Genomic DNA, 16,926 nt, shown 5'->3' with positions numbered 1-16,926 from the left:
TAGAAAATGAATGCTCGCTCGTCTTTGATAAAATGGTGGCTTGGCTTTTGCTGATTTCAGTCACTTTTGTGCAAAAGGCCAAACTACCTTTTTATCCTCCCTGTGCCACATGTGCATACCATCTGCAGCCTAGAGCAAACCCACGCACTTGACACAATGTAAAGCTCTCTGTGATCTCTTTGCCCCCAACGCTAGGGGGAGCTCTCTTTCTATGAAATAGGCTTTGCTCCCACACCTTGTTTCCACTTACCAAGATATTTGGCCTTTTCCTCTCTCCGCTCCTTGGCAAGCTTCTGCCTCTCCTCTGACTTGATGATGTCTGGGGATGAATGGAGGGGGGAGAAAGGAGAAATTATAGAGAGGATGTGTAAGCGAGAGGTGGCATATTGCTCCACTAGACCTCTGTCACACAGCATTTATTTAAAAATGTTCATAGGTCTTCATGTTTCTTGCAGGTCAATTATAGCTGGTTAATCAAGCTCTGCAAACACAGCAGCAGAGGCTTTTAACTTTTAAATGCCACCACAAGGAAATGCATACCACCAGACAATGACAGGAAACTGGCAACGTCAACATTTGAATGCTAATCTTCAATAAATGGCTGAAGCCGAGGTGTGCTACATTTTCTGGATTAAGAAAAAAACGTTCAAAAATTTTCATGAAACCAATCTTCTCTAAATAAAAGCTGCAGCATGTGGCAGGCTCACTAAATCTCCTGTACCATCTGGATTTGGGTGTATGTTTGATTGTGCTGTTATGACTACAGGGGAGCACTTACATATATCTCTTCCCTCTGTGACATCTCTGATATCCACTCACACACAACATACCTTCCAAATACTTCAGAAACACTCAGTGAAAAAAAGCCGAGGGTGAACAGCAATGCAAGCAAACACTGAGCTGAACCATTTCAAGAATTCAAACTGCATCCTTTCATGAAAACTGGTCCTACATCCTGGGAAAAAAATACTGTTATTCTGACTTGCCAAAGGCATCCTTAATATGTCCTCCAAGAAATATCCCTAGAAAAATATTTTACAAATAGAGCTGAAACGATTATTTGATTCATCAATTTGTCAATAGGTAGAACATTTATTGGCAACTATTTTAATAATCTATTCATTTTTTTTAATTTTTAAAGCATATATTAAGCAAGAACTTACAGGTTACAGCTTTTCAAATGTCAATATTTGCTGTAAACAGAATATATTTGGGTTTTGAACTGATGGTTGAACCAAACAAGACATTTAAAGATTTCACTGTGGGTCTGGTAACTTGTGATGAAAATGTTTTGCTTTTTACTGACATTCTATAGACCAAATGAAGTCAGTTGCAGCCCAATTAACACCACAAACATGATTATAGCTAATTTATTCATGCTTTCTAATTACTGAGTTACAGCTTATTTTATAATACAGAATTGCAGATAGACAACATCCTTACATACAACTTATCTTTGCAGCCCACCCAAATAAATTAGCTTGAATTGTGTATTGATCAAAACAGCACAATGTGAAATCATTCATGTCCATTTGAAGTGTGCACTACCACAAATAACGTGTCCACTGCTGGGAAACACTGACACAGACTGCAGTCTTGATCATTCTTTAGTCTTCATGCTACATCATCCCCCCTGATCTTCACAGAACAGATGTTCATCATCAAACACACAGAAGCTCATCCTTCAGCAATGTCTAATAGGGAGAGGCGTGAATCATAAACACGAAAACAATCTGCCATGCAGCCTTCCCTAAGAACAACCTCTGACCCACTTTGATATTTATAGGACTATGGCCCATGTGCATGGTCTTGGTCAGTGTGATGTGCTGCTGTTTGCAACTCACCACCATGTTAATCATAACGTCACATGCACAAAGCATCTGAGACAAGAACAGGCCGGCCTAGAAAAAACTGCTAGGTGCAGTGTTTGGGCTCCAGACTATACGTGTGTACACACACACACACACACACACACACCCACCTTCTTAAAATGTCAGCCCTGTGTCATTTTGTCCACCTCTAAATTGGGGTACAAAAGGAGCAGTGCTGAGTATACTGTATAGTGTGTGACTTGCAACCCTCACGGTGCAAACTGTGCAGACCATTACCAGAAGCTGCAGCTCCAAGACTGAACTACAAGCCTCAACATTTCATTTCACTAATTAAGGAGCCACAGAGTGCTTTTCATCTTCATCATACCCCTCTGGGTGGTGCAAAAATGGAACTTGAAGGACAAAGGGGAAGTGTGGGACATTTTTGGAATCGGGAGACTAAGGGCTCAACTACATGTTTCTCTAAAATAGACCACAATTTGGCAAATAAGCAAAGAATACCATAAATGTCTTGATATTGACTTGGAGGTCATTACAAGGTATCGAGAGTATTGGGAGCAATTTTGGACTTTGGGGGGTTTATCCCCTTCACCTCGCCAAAAGGGAATAAAGACCATGACCACAGTGAATGGATTAATGGATAAACAATAAAGGGGAGAGAGAAAAGAGGCTTACATACAAAATCCTTCAAACATGTTCCCTAGAGTTTGCATGTGCTGTTCGCCAGTGGCTGCAAGGCGTTTCAAGTGGTGGCATTGTGGAAATGTTGCAAGGAGGTCAAACTAAATGCCTTCTTGGCATCACTGAATTGGGATTTCTGTTCAGGTTCCTTTTGCCCTCCTTTCATTAGTGAACAGTGCATGGTAGTGATCAGCATTAGCTAACGAGAAGAAAGCTCATTTGTCTATATTTTACCTGAATATTATCTTTACTAATTCAATTATGCCTAAAATCTTTGAGCCCAAAGCTGAGATGTTCTCACACAGCAGCATCTGTTCCATGCTTGTTCCAACACTTAAAGATAATCTACAGCAGCTCTATTGGATTTAGCTTCTAGTCTGAAAGCATGTGGTCACTTTTACTCAGATAATGAAGCATTACCTTTGCTTAAAAGAGCTGCTACATGTCAGGCCAAATTTGCAGGTATACTTTAGCGGTGATATTTTTTTTTCTTTACCTTCCTTCCTTTTCGACCTGGGGATGGGTGATGCAGGTGACCCAGGTGATCGAGGGATGACGTCAGATTTTGTGGGGGTAGTCAATCTCCGGTCAATATCTTTCTTAGCTGGAGACTCCATTCTCTGGGTGTTGTCTGTCTTCGGGGGGCTGCTCTCCCCCTCCGGGTCAGGCCTTGTGGGGTTTGTGTTCAGATCCGAGTCGGGAGCTGAAGAGAAATTAACAGAATAGGAACGAGTGTGTAAATGGTACATAGTAAAAGGTAAGACAAGCACAGAGATGGAACTCGACCAGTTGGTCTTCATTCTTTTCACTGCTGGGCCTATGAAGCACTTTGGTTTGAATGACGTAAACTTCCTCAGGAGCCGCATGTATCAAGTGTGAGGGGTGGAGTCCCTGGCTAGAAGAAGATGACTGTTTTCTTTGAGAAATTGTTCACTTGGATAACTCATATCAGCACCGTAATAACATAATTAAAGAGAACACCTTACAGGTACAGTTACACTGTAACACTCCACTGTTTCTGTTTTCTGAGTTCTTGAGGAACATTATCTGCTGCAGAGATTGCAACACTTGCTCAGAAGCAAAAAAAGATAATAGTTCTTCTGCTTGTTCCTCTACTTCAACGCCTACTGCCATTTTTGCGCTGCGTGACTGATTTATTGACAGACTGGCCTAAGCAAATGGCCAAACTCCCAGGCAAAACAAAACACAGTAATTGCTTTTTGGCGTCCTGATGATTCTATTGAGGTGAAATTAATTGCTTAGAAAAATAGAATCAGAGTGATCAGATTCCCAGAAGGAGTCAAACTTCTTTTTGATGAAACATACTCGATAGGAGCCAGTTTAGGCCTGTAAGTCACTGCGCTCTTTCAGACTCTTTGAAATGTTTTTTGATAAAAGAATAGCTGGGCCAGTTTGCTGGGGCAGCAGCTTCACTCACAGCACCATGACTCACATTTGGCAAGCTGCAGAACTTGAATCTCCTACTCAAACATTAGTTTGCCCAGGCTTTGACGGCCAAACAAAGACCCTCATGGGAGGGACACTTGGCTTTGTCCACTCAGCACTGTACCCCTGCGCTCCCTGTGGAAGCATGTTGGAGAACAGTTTTTTTTCTGCATAGTCTCTGAAGGTAAACACTGGGGCAACATGCTCTAAATTATTCAGACTTTGGCTAAAAACAGCACAGACAGTAGGGGGCTGTCAAACTAAGACAGTGAATGCACTGAAGATTTACTCTGCAAATGCTGTGCAATTCAACAGTTTGCTTACAAGAGCACCAAAGAGCAGCGAGACCAATGCTGTGCAACCACAAAGAGAACTGATTGTAGTTTTCTATGGAGTATACAACTGTACACTGTGCTTGCTAAATAATAACAACTCACGTCATATAACTTTATTTCCAAACACACTACTCCCTTGGGAGTAAAACTCTGATTATTATTAAACCTAAGACACGCAAAGCTGGATAAAGGTCTGCATGAATAGCTGTCAGACAAATGAACGTCTTCTCACTACTACAACTACAGACGCTTAGTAGCATCCAGTGAGATATCAGGCCTCATGGCAAACATTGTCTGAGCCCAGCTAGGCACATGGAAAGGCTCAGCCATCAGTCTGGGAAATGGAGGCAGTTACCGATGAACCTGAGAAGCCTTTTGGACAGAGACAACAGCAGTATGAGTCCATGAAAGAGTTCAGCTGGGAGACAAGACATTGTGTTTCCCCTCTTGAAGCATGCCACTATTAAATAAGTATTCCTCGGGCAGTGATGTGCTCAGACAGAGAGGGCCCATTGTTGTTGTCTCTGCATGGCAACAGGACAGCAGCCAAAACACTGCAATGACAGTGAGAGGACGATGGAAGGACGGAGAAGGGTAGTGAGATAAACTGAAATTAGAAGATGAACACTGGAATCGATTCAGTGCAATTTCATAAATTTATAATTTCGTAACAAATGCAATTTTGTGAGGTAAAAAGGGCTGAGAACAAAAACCAGTAGGCATAAAATGAAACAGAAAAAAATGCAATGCCGTAGAACAACACCGAACTAGGGGCTTGCTATCAACATCATTTAAACCTGTCTAAATCCAGTATAACTGCCTGCTCTTCACTTTTCCTCCTCCGTTACTTTATTGAAGACTTTGTGATTTAATATCTGCAATCAACCAGTTCCCTACAACATTTTTGCTAACAAATGATGCTACACACATCCTCAGGTGTTCCACAGTGACTGCGCAGGTGATGAATCCCACAACCCTCTTCAACCGTCTTTGAATATTTCATCTTACACCATTTTCTCACAGATCCCTAAGGGCAGATGTGGCAACTAGGCTACAGTGGTGATAAGAGCAAGTGTATCTCTGACAGACAGCTATTGTGTTGCCTCATATCCTGTGAAAGTTCCCCATACACCTGAGAACTGGAGCCACAAAGAATTGGCTGGCTGTGGGCAACTGGTCAGACAATCACTGGGATCTATACAGTCATTGATGAAGAGAATGAGAATGTAACACACTCTGGTATGTTGGTGGCACTGACAATGAATACCAATGAAACCTGAAGCTCTCTGGATGAAAATGGGATGGGAGCTGAGGGAGAGGATTGGTGCTGCTTAGCAAGGGACTGAAACAAGGGCTGATTGATGCAGCACACTGACTGTCCGGGCTATCAGACATCTGGGAGGACAGAGTGCACGATAGATGAACAAAAGTTAATGAGGGAAAAAACGGATAAATTAAAGTTTCACCTACAGCTGCATTTATCTTGATGAAAAATGCACATTTTAAGTTTCAAGAGCCCGAGTTGACTTCTTCAAATGTCCAGTCCAGCACCTAAAGAAATGTAATTTCTGATGGCATTTTTTCTTGATAAATTACTTATATGTTAATTGATTATCAAAGTAGTTTAGTATAGCTTTTGGTCAAATAATCAATAAATCAGTGAATGATTTCATAAATGGTTGAACTGAAATTAATTTCAACTTCATACTTTGAGGAAAATCACTACGACTAGTAGCAGAATGAGATGCGTTTCTACAAGTGGGTCCCCATCCAGTCACAGCTGGATATATATTTAAAAGTAGCTTTAAAAGAAGATACACACAATGCATTTAGGTGACACTTAACACTGAATGTAAGTGAATGAAGTCTGCTAAGTTTATTGACTGATTCTGGGACTTTTGCCTGTCCTGGCCTGACACAGTGATGAGTACAATTGTATTGGGAAAACTGTTTACACAGGGACCCCTAACAGCAAACAAGGTTGGGACACACTCATGCGGGACTTTGAGGAGAATGCTTAGGTAATATTTGCACAGATGTACTGAATGTAATGACACAATCTGTTCAGCAATCCATTCTGGCTGTTGTCAAAGAAAAAAAAATATGACTTGAACCAGACTAAATCAGATTATCCAGTTTTTTGTAACAGAGTGTTCTCATTAGCTGTATTAATTTATGAAATCACTGTAGAAACAAGAATATCAGCTCAATCAAATTACAATATTTTTACAACCCATACAACAGAGGGGGTCTATGGAACACTTACCATATTTACACTCTAGCTTCCCAGAGACACTGCACCCAGGGGACGACTCCAGCCAAAAGCCATTAGACCACCCTCTTGTGACATCACTTACATTATTAATTATCATAAATCAATGCATACCAACTTCCCCTGAGATGCTCGAGTCTCCATCAAGCCTGAACACTGAAAAACACTTTGGTGGAGGGTATTATTGGATAGCAAGGGAGAAAAATACACAGGACTGCATTTCACAGGCTTGATAACATCTCAAGCATGTTGAAGGCTTTGGTGTGCACCAGTCACCCTTCTTTAGAGGTCCTGAAAAGCTCAGCTTCTTACTATAAGCAATAGGGTGTCGACATGTTTATTTCACGTGTAAGATTTCTGCATTTGTGTTTTGTTTGTGCTCTTCAAACTGGTTTGTAGTTGGCAGGAATCCACGTTCCAGTCTTAGCTTTAGATAATAATAATCAGAATCTGATGGTAGCTGTTTATTGTATGCTTATGATGACAAGGATATGCCACTATCAAATTAAATGAAACCATCCCTTGAAGCTTTTAAGAAAAGGCATGATAATACAAACTACTCTTTATATTAACACTTTTTTACTTTTTTTACTGCCACTATAATTAGCATCCTATTTGCATTATTATCTCTTAATAATCTGGTGGCAGTAAATAGATCACCATTTAGAGCATGTAAATGCAGTGATGTCATGACATGATTGCTTTGTTTTATGCTCCTATTGAGTATCAAATGGGTATGAGACCATTCAAAGTTGGTCAGAGGAGGTTCAGGAATTTGTGGCATGCTGAGTGTGATCACTGGTTGAACATCACACCATAACCTTGCACCATAGCTCAATTGGCCTCATCTTGTCTCCCTATGGGGTCTCTCTAGCTGCAGGTGTCAAACAAAGCCTGAGGCACTCAACTGAACCAATTTAGATGCAAAAATCATACAATGGATAGAATGGATGGAAAAGATAAATGTAAAAGACAGCAGAACTAGTAAAGGAACCCCTGCAGAAGTGGGTGTATGCATGCATGCACGAGCACAGTGTGGGACCAGAACGGCAGGTTGAGAATCAGCAGGTAATTAGCACAAACTCAGTGCCATTTGCCAGTTAAAGGCATGTTAGGTTGGACCAAATATATGTGCAACTAGAAATGTTGGTTTGGAAAAAGCCCATTGTACATTCACTCCTGAAGTTCAATCACAATGAAATTTAGTACTTTATAGTTTGGCTGATGACATTGTGAGTAAAGAGCCAAGTTAAAACTGGGACAACTGGTAATACTGCCTCAAAAAATGTAGAAATCCAATTTCACAGCATATTATTTTGTTAGAGCAGGTTATAAATACCCACACAGCCGGATTCTTCATGTAATCCTGCCCCAGTGCCACTTTAATAGACTTGGTCACCTCCAAAACTACAGGGCACAAGAGCCCTTCCAGTTTCATTATTTTATTAACAAGAGAGTATGAATATTTAAGACCAAGCAATAAGAATGCCATAATAATAATAAAAAACACATAAGGAAGCGAGTCCTTGCAACAGCATGTGCCCACATTATAATGGAAGCTTTTTATAGGCTCTAAAGGCTCAGACAGCCAACTGTACTAAGCATAGGGTTCAGACAATATACCACACTGCTGTTTTTCTACTTTTTCATCAAGCTCACAGGGGCCCTGTGAATAAAGGTAAGAAAGACCTGTGTCCTCCTCAGCACAACAAAACACATGACTCACTGTATGACAGAATCAGCAAACTATGACAGCACATTCTTGAGACAGGGTTTGCTCATTCTGTTTGGAGAGGGATACTTTCAGCTGAGAGGAGCTCTAAAAAGCAATGTGAAACTGCCGGATACAAAAACAAACAGACATCCCCAGTTTGAAGCAAATCCAAAGAAGTAATGGTAATTTTTAAAATGATCGTGGTTACATGATAGTGACCAGTCATTATTAATATAACTTCCAGCTGCTGCTCATTCCTAATGCAGAGGGAAAATATAGGGCAAGACATGGAATATTTATAAAGCCAGAAGCTTCACTCTTAAAACACAACCTTCTCTGTCCCCTGCCAAACACATAAGAAAAGGAGTGACCTCACTGTAAGACCACCAACAGGAATAGCCCAAGATTTATATAATACAATGATATGGAATAGTTGCAAAATCTAAATCTGCGTAATCTTTGAAACTTGGTAAACTTTGTGGAAATGCAGCATATGCTCTTGAAAACTGGAAGTCAGGCAAACAAGAGGCGAGAAATGAGTATTGAGTCCCTGAGTGTGAAATCAAAAGACTGGAAAGGGAAAAGGGCGGCAACCCACACAAAGAAAAGAGGAACACGGGAAACACACAGAGAATGGATCAGCATCTCATTTGGGATGGGCCAGGGGACTAATGAACTACCTCATCGCTTACTCCCCTAACCCGTCGCCCCTTCACCCTGTTGTGTCCCTCCTGCACCGAATAGGGTGATGTAAGAGGGCAAGGGGGCCCAGACACACAGGAAGCGCAGTGTAAACAACAAGCACTGACTTCATGCCAAACCAGGCTCTGCGTGTGTGTTTAGAAACCAAAGTTTTCATTAGACGCTGGGGACCATGATTTTAAATAGGAACTGAGATAAACATCATTCAATTATGCACACAAACTTGATACTTGGTTACTTCTAGCTAGGGCTGCATGATCAATTATTCTATTGATTATGTTTAAAATCAAGCTTTTAGTGTACAAATTGTAAAAACAAAAATGCTCATCAAAATTTCCAGAGCCCCAGGTGAGATTGCTTGTTAGTTAATCAACAGTGCAAACCCCAAAGATAATAAATTAACAATGATATGAAAATGACATTACAACCAAATAATTTTTGGTACTTTTGCCTGAAAAAACAACATTATATATATATATATATATATATATATATATATATATAAAAAATCGCTAATCGTACTTCTTGTCAATTGATTTGATGTCAAATACGATAACGACAAAACTGAGAAAACAAGGACAGAGTTAAACCTGCAACTAACAACCATTTTTATTATCAATCCATCTGCCGACGTATTACCTTGATTGATCAGTAATCATTTAGCCTATAACAAATGCCAGAAAATATTAAATAATGTTTTCCCAGAGCTTAAGACGATATCATCAAATGTCTTTTTATTTGAGCAACAGTCCAAGACCTAGTATTTACCATCTCATGAGTGAAATAATAGCAACAAATGATCACAACTGAGAGGCTTGAACCAGAGAATATTTGGCATTTTTGCTTAGAAGATGACAGTCAGTTAATTCTGTTCTAAACTGACGCAATAAAAAGGACAGATCAAATATTTCTGATGCCGAGTGATGAATCAGGCTACAACTAATATCTGCTTAATAAAGACAAAAGTGATTCTGCATACCAATCAAGAGGGTTGAAGACAAAAGTCAGTATTCCTTCATGGCATGTCAATTGGTCGGTGAATACTGATGTCTCTGTCAGTGACTGAAACAGCTTTCATCCCATCACCTGGCCCAGTCTGAGGACAATGCCTGGCATTTAGCTGCTGCTACTCTTTTCTGCATTGGTGTATAAGCCAAAGCCACCACGCAGATGAAAGGTTCCACTTATCTGAACTAGCAGAGGCTCCTTGGGGATCCTGCCTCCACTGCCGCCACCAACACGCTCCAACAAAAATGGATAAGTAACCTAGACATTCTGACCAGTGGTGGGGGAAGCAGGGAAGAACCGCCAAACTCAAGCTTTTCTCAATGACATCACAGGACGAGGAGGGATTTCGGGGCCGCACAAGCTGCCATTCATAACTGGAATCTGTATATCGGCATGCCAGCGTGTCGCTCCTGGCAACCTGCTCCACGTCCCCTTTTGGGGGTTGGGAAGTGACAGCGTGATCTAATTCTCACTGGTCTCAATTATGGGGTTTTCTGCTCCCCCGTCACAGTCGAGAACCAATTTTAGTCCAAACAGGATGTAAACCATTTGTGCTAGTTTTGGAAGAGTGTAATCTTTTACAAATTAGTTTGCAATGCCCTCATATGCTGAAATCTTATTGACCAGAGGAAGAATGCTTCACAGCCTTTAAGAGCAACAGGGTCAAGATTTATAACTGATGCTACGTGATTCAGACTGTGATTAACAGAAAGCTTAGACTTAAATATTTATATTAGGTTAGAAATACATAAAATGGTCTTTAAAAGCTTTGTCTAACTGGTCATTAATACAACTGCAAAGATCTTAGGTACCTGTAATCCCCTATATGAATTTTTTATCTGTGTGGGAGTCTAATTTCCCTTTTTGTAAAGAACTACAGAATTTACCACTATGTGGGAAAATGACTCGGGGCAAATAGAGTGGAGAGCTTCTCTGCTCTTGAAGCATCAGTGGGATCAGGACCGCACTCTGAAAGAGCTGTGACAGTGTGTGTCCTTGTCTGTGTAGCGCAGAGAGCTGTTGTTAGTCATTTTTTTCCCAATGTGGTTATTTTCGTAAACACTACCAATAGCAAAACTCAGGCCCGGGAAGTAATCTTGTGTCTGTTCAACGTACAATTACACCCAACAGTTATCATTAACTGGATTTTTGTCTCCCCACACAAAACCCAGAACCTTTCTGCTGGCAAAAGGGTCCAATCATGGGTTTCCTAATCACATGTAACAACAACAAGGACAAATATTCACTCCCACTCCCTCAGTGACAGTTCAAATCAATCAACAACAAAAAAAAATACACTGCAATGATCTTATCATTTGCTAGAAAGCAGGCACAAGAACTAAATGAATTGTGAAAATAGGCTTAACAAATGGCTCCAGATGACATATGGTACAACTGTGTAGGGATACCAAGATGCGTTTACAGTATAAGAAGCATGCCCTTTAGCTGAACGTGGACTGGTCTAATATTAGCCGGACAGGTCTGGTGACTGGAACTTTCAGACGACCAGAGAGCGCAGAGCAGCCCGTCTGGGATATTTTCAGACTTGGTGGAGGTGGTAGGAACAAGCAACACTGTCCAACTTCCCTCCCCTTGTCTTTCATCTAGTGTCCCAGTGAGAAGGGAAGTACAGCTGACTGATAATACATTTAGGTCCATGATCAAATTGTATTATTAAAGAGGCATAAAGATTGTAAACAGATTGTAACAGCAAGCTCAGCTGTCTAAAGGAAACAAAATTCGCCAACCAGCATCTGTAAAGCTCACTAACATTGTTAATCTCATATCTGCACAAAAAATTGGAAGTGTTTCAAAATTTCGCACTATTCCTTTAATCACCCTCACGCAGTTTTACTTAACTGGGGAGTTACTATGTTGTATTGCACCAAGTAATTCTCCTGTATACTGTAACACAAACTTCGTAACACCGTTACTAATCACCAAACTCTGAGCACTGCCAGGTCGTCCTTGACAAGCCATAGCTAGTTCAACTGTATTCTATATCAAAGGGTCTTGTATGAGGAAAACGCCTAAAGGAGCTGAAGAGCTGAAGACAGTTTATACATTGCAAAGTCATCCTTCAAACGCATTCTCTAAAAGCCCGACATGTTCTTGGGGCAATATGTGAAATATCTTTGGCCCATTTTAGAGGCCAATATAGCAAGACCACAGCCCCCAGTCATTTTAAGTGTGACTAATCACAAATGTAATGGGGCTTTAGAAAATGAGTGAATTACTCTAGTCATCATCACAATGCATAGATAGAAAACATGAGTTTGCATCAATCAGTTGTCATACATCAGCATTTGAGTGACACTAGCTAGAAAATAAGGCAACTGGACTAATTATTTACAAGGTGAGACCACACAAACATTCTTTGTTGTAGTGGAGCTACTCTGTGGTTTCAGTTGGTTAGAGGTGGTTCAAGGGTAGGCAAGTTCAACTCTAATTCTATCGGCGTAATCCATTTTTTCAGAGTAAACACTGTATATGACAGTTTGTATCCTAATAATTAAAAAACAGGAGGTCCAATTAAAAGACCTCACATACATACAAAAACTGAACTAGGTTGTGTCTGTCATTCACCACGTTCACAAAAACAATCATGAACTGTGCCTGTGCGTATTGACCGCTTTCAGTAGCCATTTCCTGGTCGAATACTGAGTGCTGGTTAATGGGAAGGCTGTCTACATTATTTGCCTTACAAGGGTTCTGGGTCAGTGTCTGGATGGTGTGATTTACACCATCTGGGTGCTACAGAGTGGACCAGCACTGACGTGATGCCTCCTCTATGTAAGGAGTTGAGATCTGGAGATGGGCTGTTTTTTTCCACCTTTTTCACATTAGGCTACTGCATGTTTTGCCTTCCTCTGGTCTCTGTCTGTCTACACGTCACAGCTTAAGTCCCCTCTCTCATTTGGATTTCTTATTTCTTGGGACTGGACTATCTAGCACCAACAGAAAGAAAGGATCATACTTTAAGAAATGCTTCATATCCCGATTCTTGTACAAAGACAACACATAGGAACTATATGGATAATTCATTAAAAGCTCCTATATAATAGAAAAGCAGCTCCCTCTCCTTGTTAGAACAGGGGTAATATGAGCATACTTGCATAAGTGCACCCCTTGAGTAATTGGACAGTGACACAGATTGTGTCTCTGTATGAAACAGTGACTATGCAGTTTGCAGAGTGCCAACTTTCAGCTTGAAACTGAAGACGTTAACATTCATACTGGGCAAACAATAATAGAAATTGCCAGTCACCATCACAGTCATGCTGAGAACACTGTTATAAACCAGTATGATGTGAACACCCTCAAACAGCCTTAAAACTGTAACTCAGCTCTTTAACCCCAGTCAGTGTTTCATTTTAAATCCAACATGCTAAGTACAGAGGAGCCAAAACAACTGGAAATGAACTGCACTGTAGATTCTAAATCAGCAGACCTCCACGCCATAGTGCTGACATGACTTCAGTCGGTTCTTTGTGACTCAGATGTTTTATTCTTTTCCCTTCTCCCTCCGAACTTCACAGGGAAAGGGCCGAGTGCCTTCTATAAAATATGCTGAATGCAGGCTTTGAACATATCTGAAAACGTGGGAATTGGGAAGCCCCCACTCTCTTACAGAAACAACATGGCCTGAAATAGCTGTAGAGGAATAATCAAATAATCTATACAGCAAAAGAAAGATTATATCTTGCAAAAGAGCGAGGTAACGTATAATAATTCTCAGTCTGCTTTTTAATCCTTTTAGCCATGCATGGAAAATGTCATTTGATTGACAAAGTAATCGGTGATTGAAGCCACATACACTGAATTAAATGGATTATGCAGGATGGAGCCCACACATAGCTTGGTCTCATTTGCATACAGCACCCAGTACTATAAATGAGATTAAAAACAGCAGGAATGGTGGGATAAATAGAATGGCATGTCATTATTTTGTCCTTCTGATACACAAATATTTAGATATTTAATTTCACTGCATAAATGACTTTAACCTTCAAATTTTCTCACCTATAGGACACCACAATTCAAGAGAATACTACACGACGGAGGATGTGGATGACATCATCATCAAGCACATTTTAAACATGAGTGGTTTCACATGTGGCTATTTTGTTTGAGTTAAACATATCTCCTGCAGAACGTGAAAACATCACATCATGGCACACACTTCACCACTGCATTGCTCACAATTAATCCCACACAAAAACAATGTGGGTTGCTTTATTAAGCAGTGAATCTTGGAGGACTCCGTTAATTTACTAAACCAGCCCTCTCTTCAAAAATGGGACGCTGTCGCACGTATGCCCCTGATCACATAACTCCTGCGGCTGAAGATGTGAAGCGGTTCAGTATGACTTGACAGCTAAAGCCAGTTGATTCTCCTGTATTACAGGATAGACAAGCGATACACTGTGATTGGTCTCCCTGTCAGTCTGCTGAGGCTCCTTATCTTAAACACGGCTGCGGGTGAAGCAGCTCAGTGTTTTTTTTTGTTGCTTAAAACGAAGTTTGCATAATCACATGCATAATAAATACACCTCAGTATCTCATACTACGTGTACTTCCAGTAAGAATTTTAAAGATATGAGCAGTCATGCTATAAAAGGCAAATCTTAAAAAGGAAAATAAAAGTTTCTATTCATCTCAGCCGGTTCCAGTTTAGCTGTTCAGGTACGGAGATTAGAAAGGATGACCAAACAGAGCCTTTCTTTATGCCAGTGGCATACAGAAAAGAAGGATTAGCAGATCTTCTCCATGAATCTATTTTTTTTTACAATGCTGGGCCAGACTAGTAACAGCTCCAATCCAGTTTTCAGGCAGGATAGATCAAGTGAGCATTCTTTAGTGCCTGTATTTCATCAAAAGACTTTTCTTATGTCCCGCTGCTTCCAGGTGTTGTTTAAATATGTTGCTTGAGGATGTTTTACATGGGCAACACATATTCTTTGGAGCCAGTACAGTAAGAAAGCATGTATTTTCTCAGAGATGTTTAGTGATGGATGTGCCTCTGTTACATAGGCCTGTATCATAAAGGTAAAATCTACCTCAAGAGCAACATGAGATTAAGTGATATTCAGGACTTCATCCTTATCTGATACAGCTGCACAAAAAGAGAAACGCATGATCCCAAAGTGACATCAAGCTGGGGAAATGTGCCACTTTGAGTTATGCAAGGAGAGTGTTGGAGCTCTGATGACCAGTGTACCACTGATTACTTATCAGATAGCTGGAAAAATAACTCTTGATAATGTATGGAAAGCATAACGGTCTAGCTGACACACTGTACATCACATGAAACAAGAGGCCTGATGTCAGTGCTTCTGCCATGAGTCACATCACATATCATGACAGTCCCTTCCAGCTTCATGGTTATATATTACACATTATGTTATTTAGAACATGGTGGTTTAAAAAGACTCCAGTCTACTGGTCAAGATTTCCATGATCAGGGTGGAGCACATCTCTCCTCCTGCTTGATGCAGGGCCAAAACAAGCTGACTTCCCTCTATGAAGCCCCCTGTCAGCAGGAAGGAAGTTTTCTGTTGTCAGAAGGAGGTGGTCACATTGTGTGTCCCCTTCTATTTCCAGAAGCAGAAAACATGTCAGTGCACAATACTTTGGCATGGAGATGCAAATGCTGGGTGTCCTGCAAGAACAACTTCACACTGGCAGGTTTCCAACATGGGTCTCAAACTGAGACATTTGGAAAGGATCACATAGTTTATAATTGCAATCTGGAGTGTGAGGTGCACTCTTTATCCTGCACTTAGGCCCAAGCTCAGCTGCTCTTTAACAATTTCTTGATTTCAGGAGTTTGTTGATGCATCTCTGCAAATGCAGAAAATGAGCATGACTGCACCTGTGCATTCAGCAACTATTCACTGCCAGACCTCCTATAACTGCATCATGTTAGTAGTGAGCTAAACATAACATACGGAGGGGGATGGGATGGTACTAGTCACATTACCTCATCTAACGCAAATTGTGTTAGCCTACTACAACCCTGATGGCTGAGCTCTGTGCGAAACAAATGGCAATACATGTTTTAAGAGACAGCCATCAGCAGTCAGCTGATGATCAAACCGGCGTTTTGTTGTAGTCATCGAAAGGTCTGCAATTTGGTAAATCTGTTATTGTCTCGCAGATTAAAATCTGGTTTAGGTGTTAAGCTTCTGGACATCCACAAGGTTGCGTTAGCTTTATGATTTGTGGACAGCCTTTATCCGAACCTCCTAATGGATTGTTCATAATTCATCAGACAACCGCAGTGTCTATTGCTTTACCTTGATTGCAACATTGTTTCTGTACCCCTAAATGAGTCAGGCAACTATGAAGTCAACACTAGCAGCACAGCACAGCGTTTTAAGTAATTTTGTTACAACGTGACGAAGAGGATGAATGACAAAGCACTCGTGTATTTTTTAAACCAGACAGATTCAGCTCTAAGGCAGACTGGACTAACCATCAATTAGGACTTACATGTTGCTCCTGGTAAAGTAGTTTCCTCCATTTCGGCGGCAGTACCCTCACTTTCTGTTCTTTTGTTCATTCAAACATGCGAGTTTCGTCCTTTCCTCTCCGGCTGTGCTCTCATTCCTCAGGCAGAATTGGCGGGGGGGGGGGGGGGGGGGGGGGGGGGGGGGGGGGGGGTAACTTGGTCGAGTCACTCCACCCGAAGTCCTGAACGAACCGGGTAGTAACCCCTCCTGAGAGAGTCCAAATAGACCAAAGACACGACACCAAAATAAAAACCCAACCCAGCAAGTACCCGCCTGTTGATAGAGGCACCGGTAGCGGTGGCGCTCCGGGAAAAACTTAAATGAAAGGGTGTCTGAGTGAATTTGGGAGAGAGAAAGCACGGGAGAAGAAGTGAGGGAAGTTTCTCACTCTCCGACACACCGCAGCTGATGCTCCGCTTGT

The 16,926-nt window shown here is 41.1% G+C and overlaps 1 protein-coding gene across 5 annotated transcripts in view; it reads right to left on the bottom strand.

Annotated features, from left to right (window-relative positions):
* The window catches only part of map7d1a (MAP7 domain containing 1a), a 36,960-nt gene extending 20,034 nt beyond the window's left edge, over positions 1 to 16,926 (bottom strand). For 2 of the 5 annotated variants that reach the window (XM_046045978.1, XM_046045974.1), the window contains exons 1-3: positions 16,486 to 16,925; positions 3,010 to 3,216; positions 251 to 319 (exon numbers count right to left, since the gene is read on the bottom strand). In XM_046045978.1, coding sequence (XP_045901934.1) covers positions 251 to 319; positions 3,010 to 3,216; positions 16,486 to 16,555 — 346 coding nt within the window. In that variant the 5' untranslated portion in view covers positions 16,556 to 16,925. Of the gene's footprint in view, positions 1 to 250; positions 320 to 3,009; positions 3,217 to 16,485 lie in introns of all 5 variants that reach the window. The other 3 variants (XM_046045975.1, XM_046045977.1, XM_046045976.1) reach the window with 3 other exon arrangements.

The sequence above is a fragment of the Micropterus dolomieu genome, linkage group LG03 (genome assembly GCF_021292245.1).
Source record: "Micropterus dolomieu isolate WLL.071019.BEF.003 ecotype Adirondacks linkage group LG03, ASM2129224v1, whole genome shotgun sequence".
NCBI classification, from domain to species: domain Eukaryota; kingdom Metazoa; phylum Chordata; class Actinopteri; order Centrarchiformes; family Centrarchidae; genus Micropterus; species Micropterus dolomieu.
Note: the sequence above shows the minus strand (reverse complement) of the source record. Positions and strands in the feature narration are given on the sequence as shown.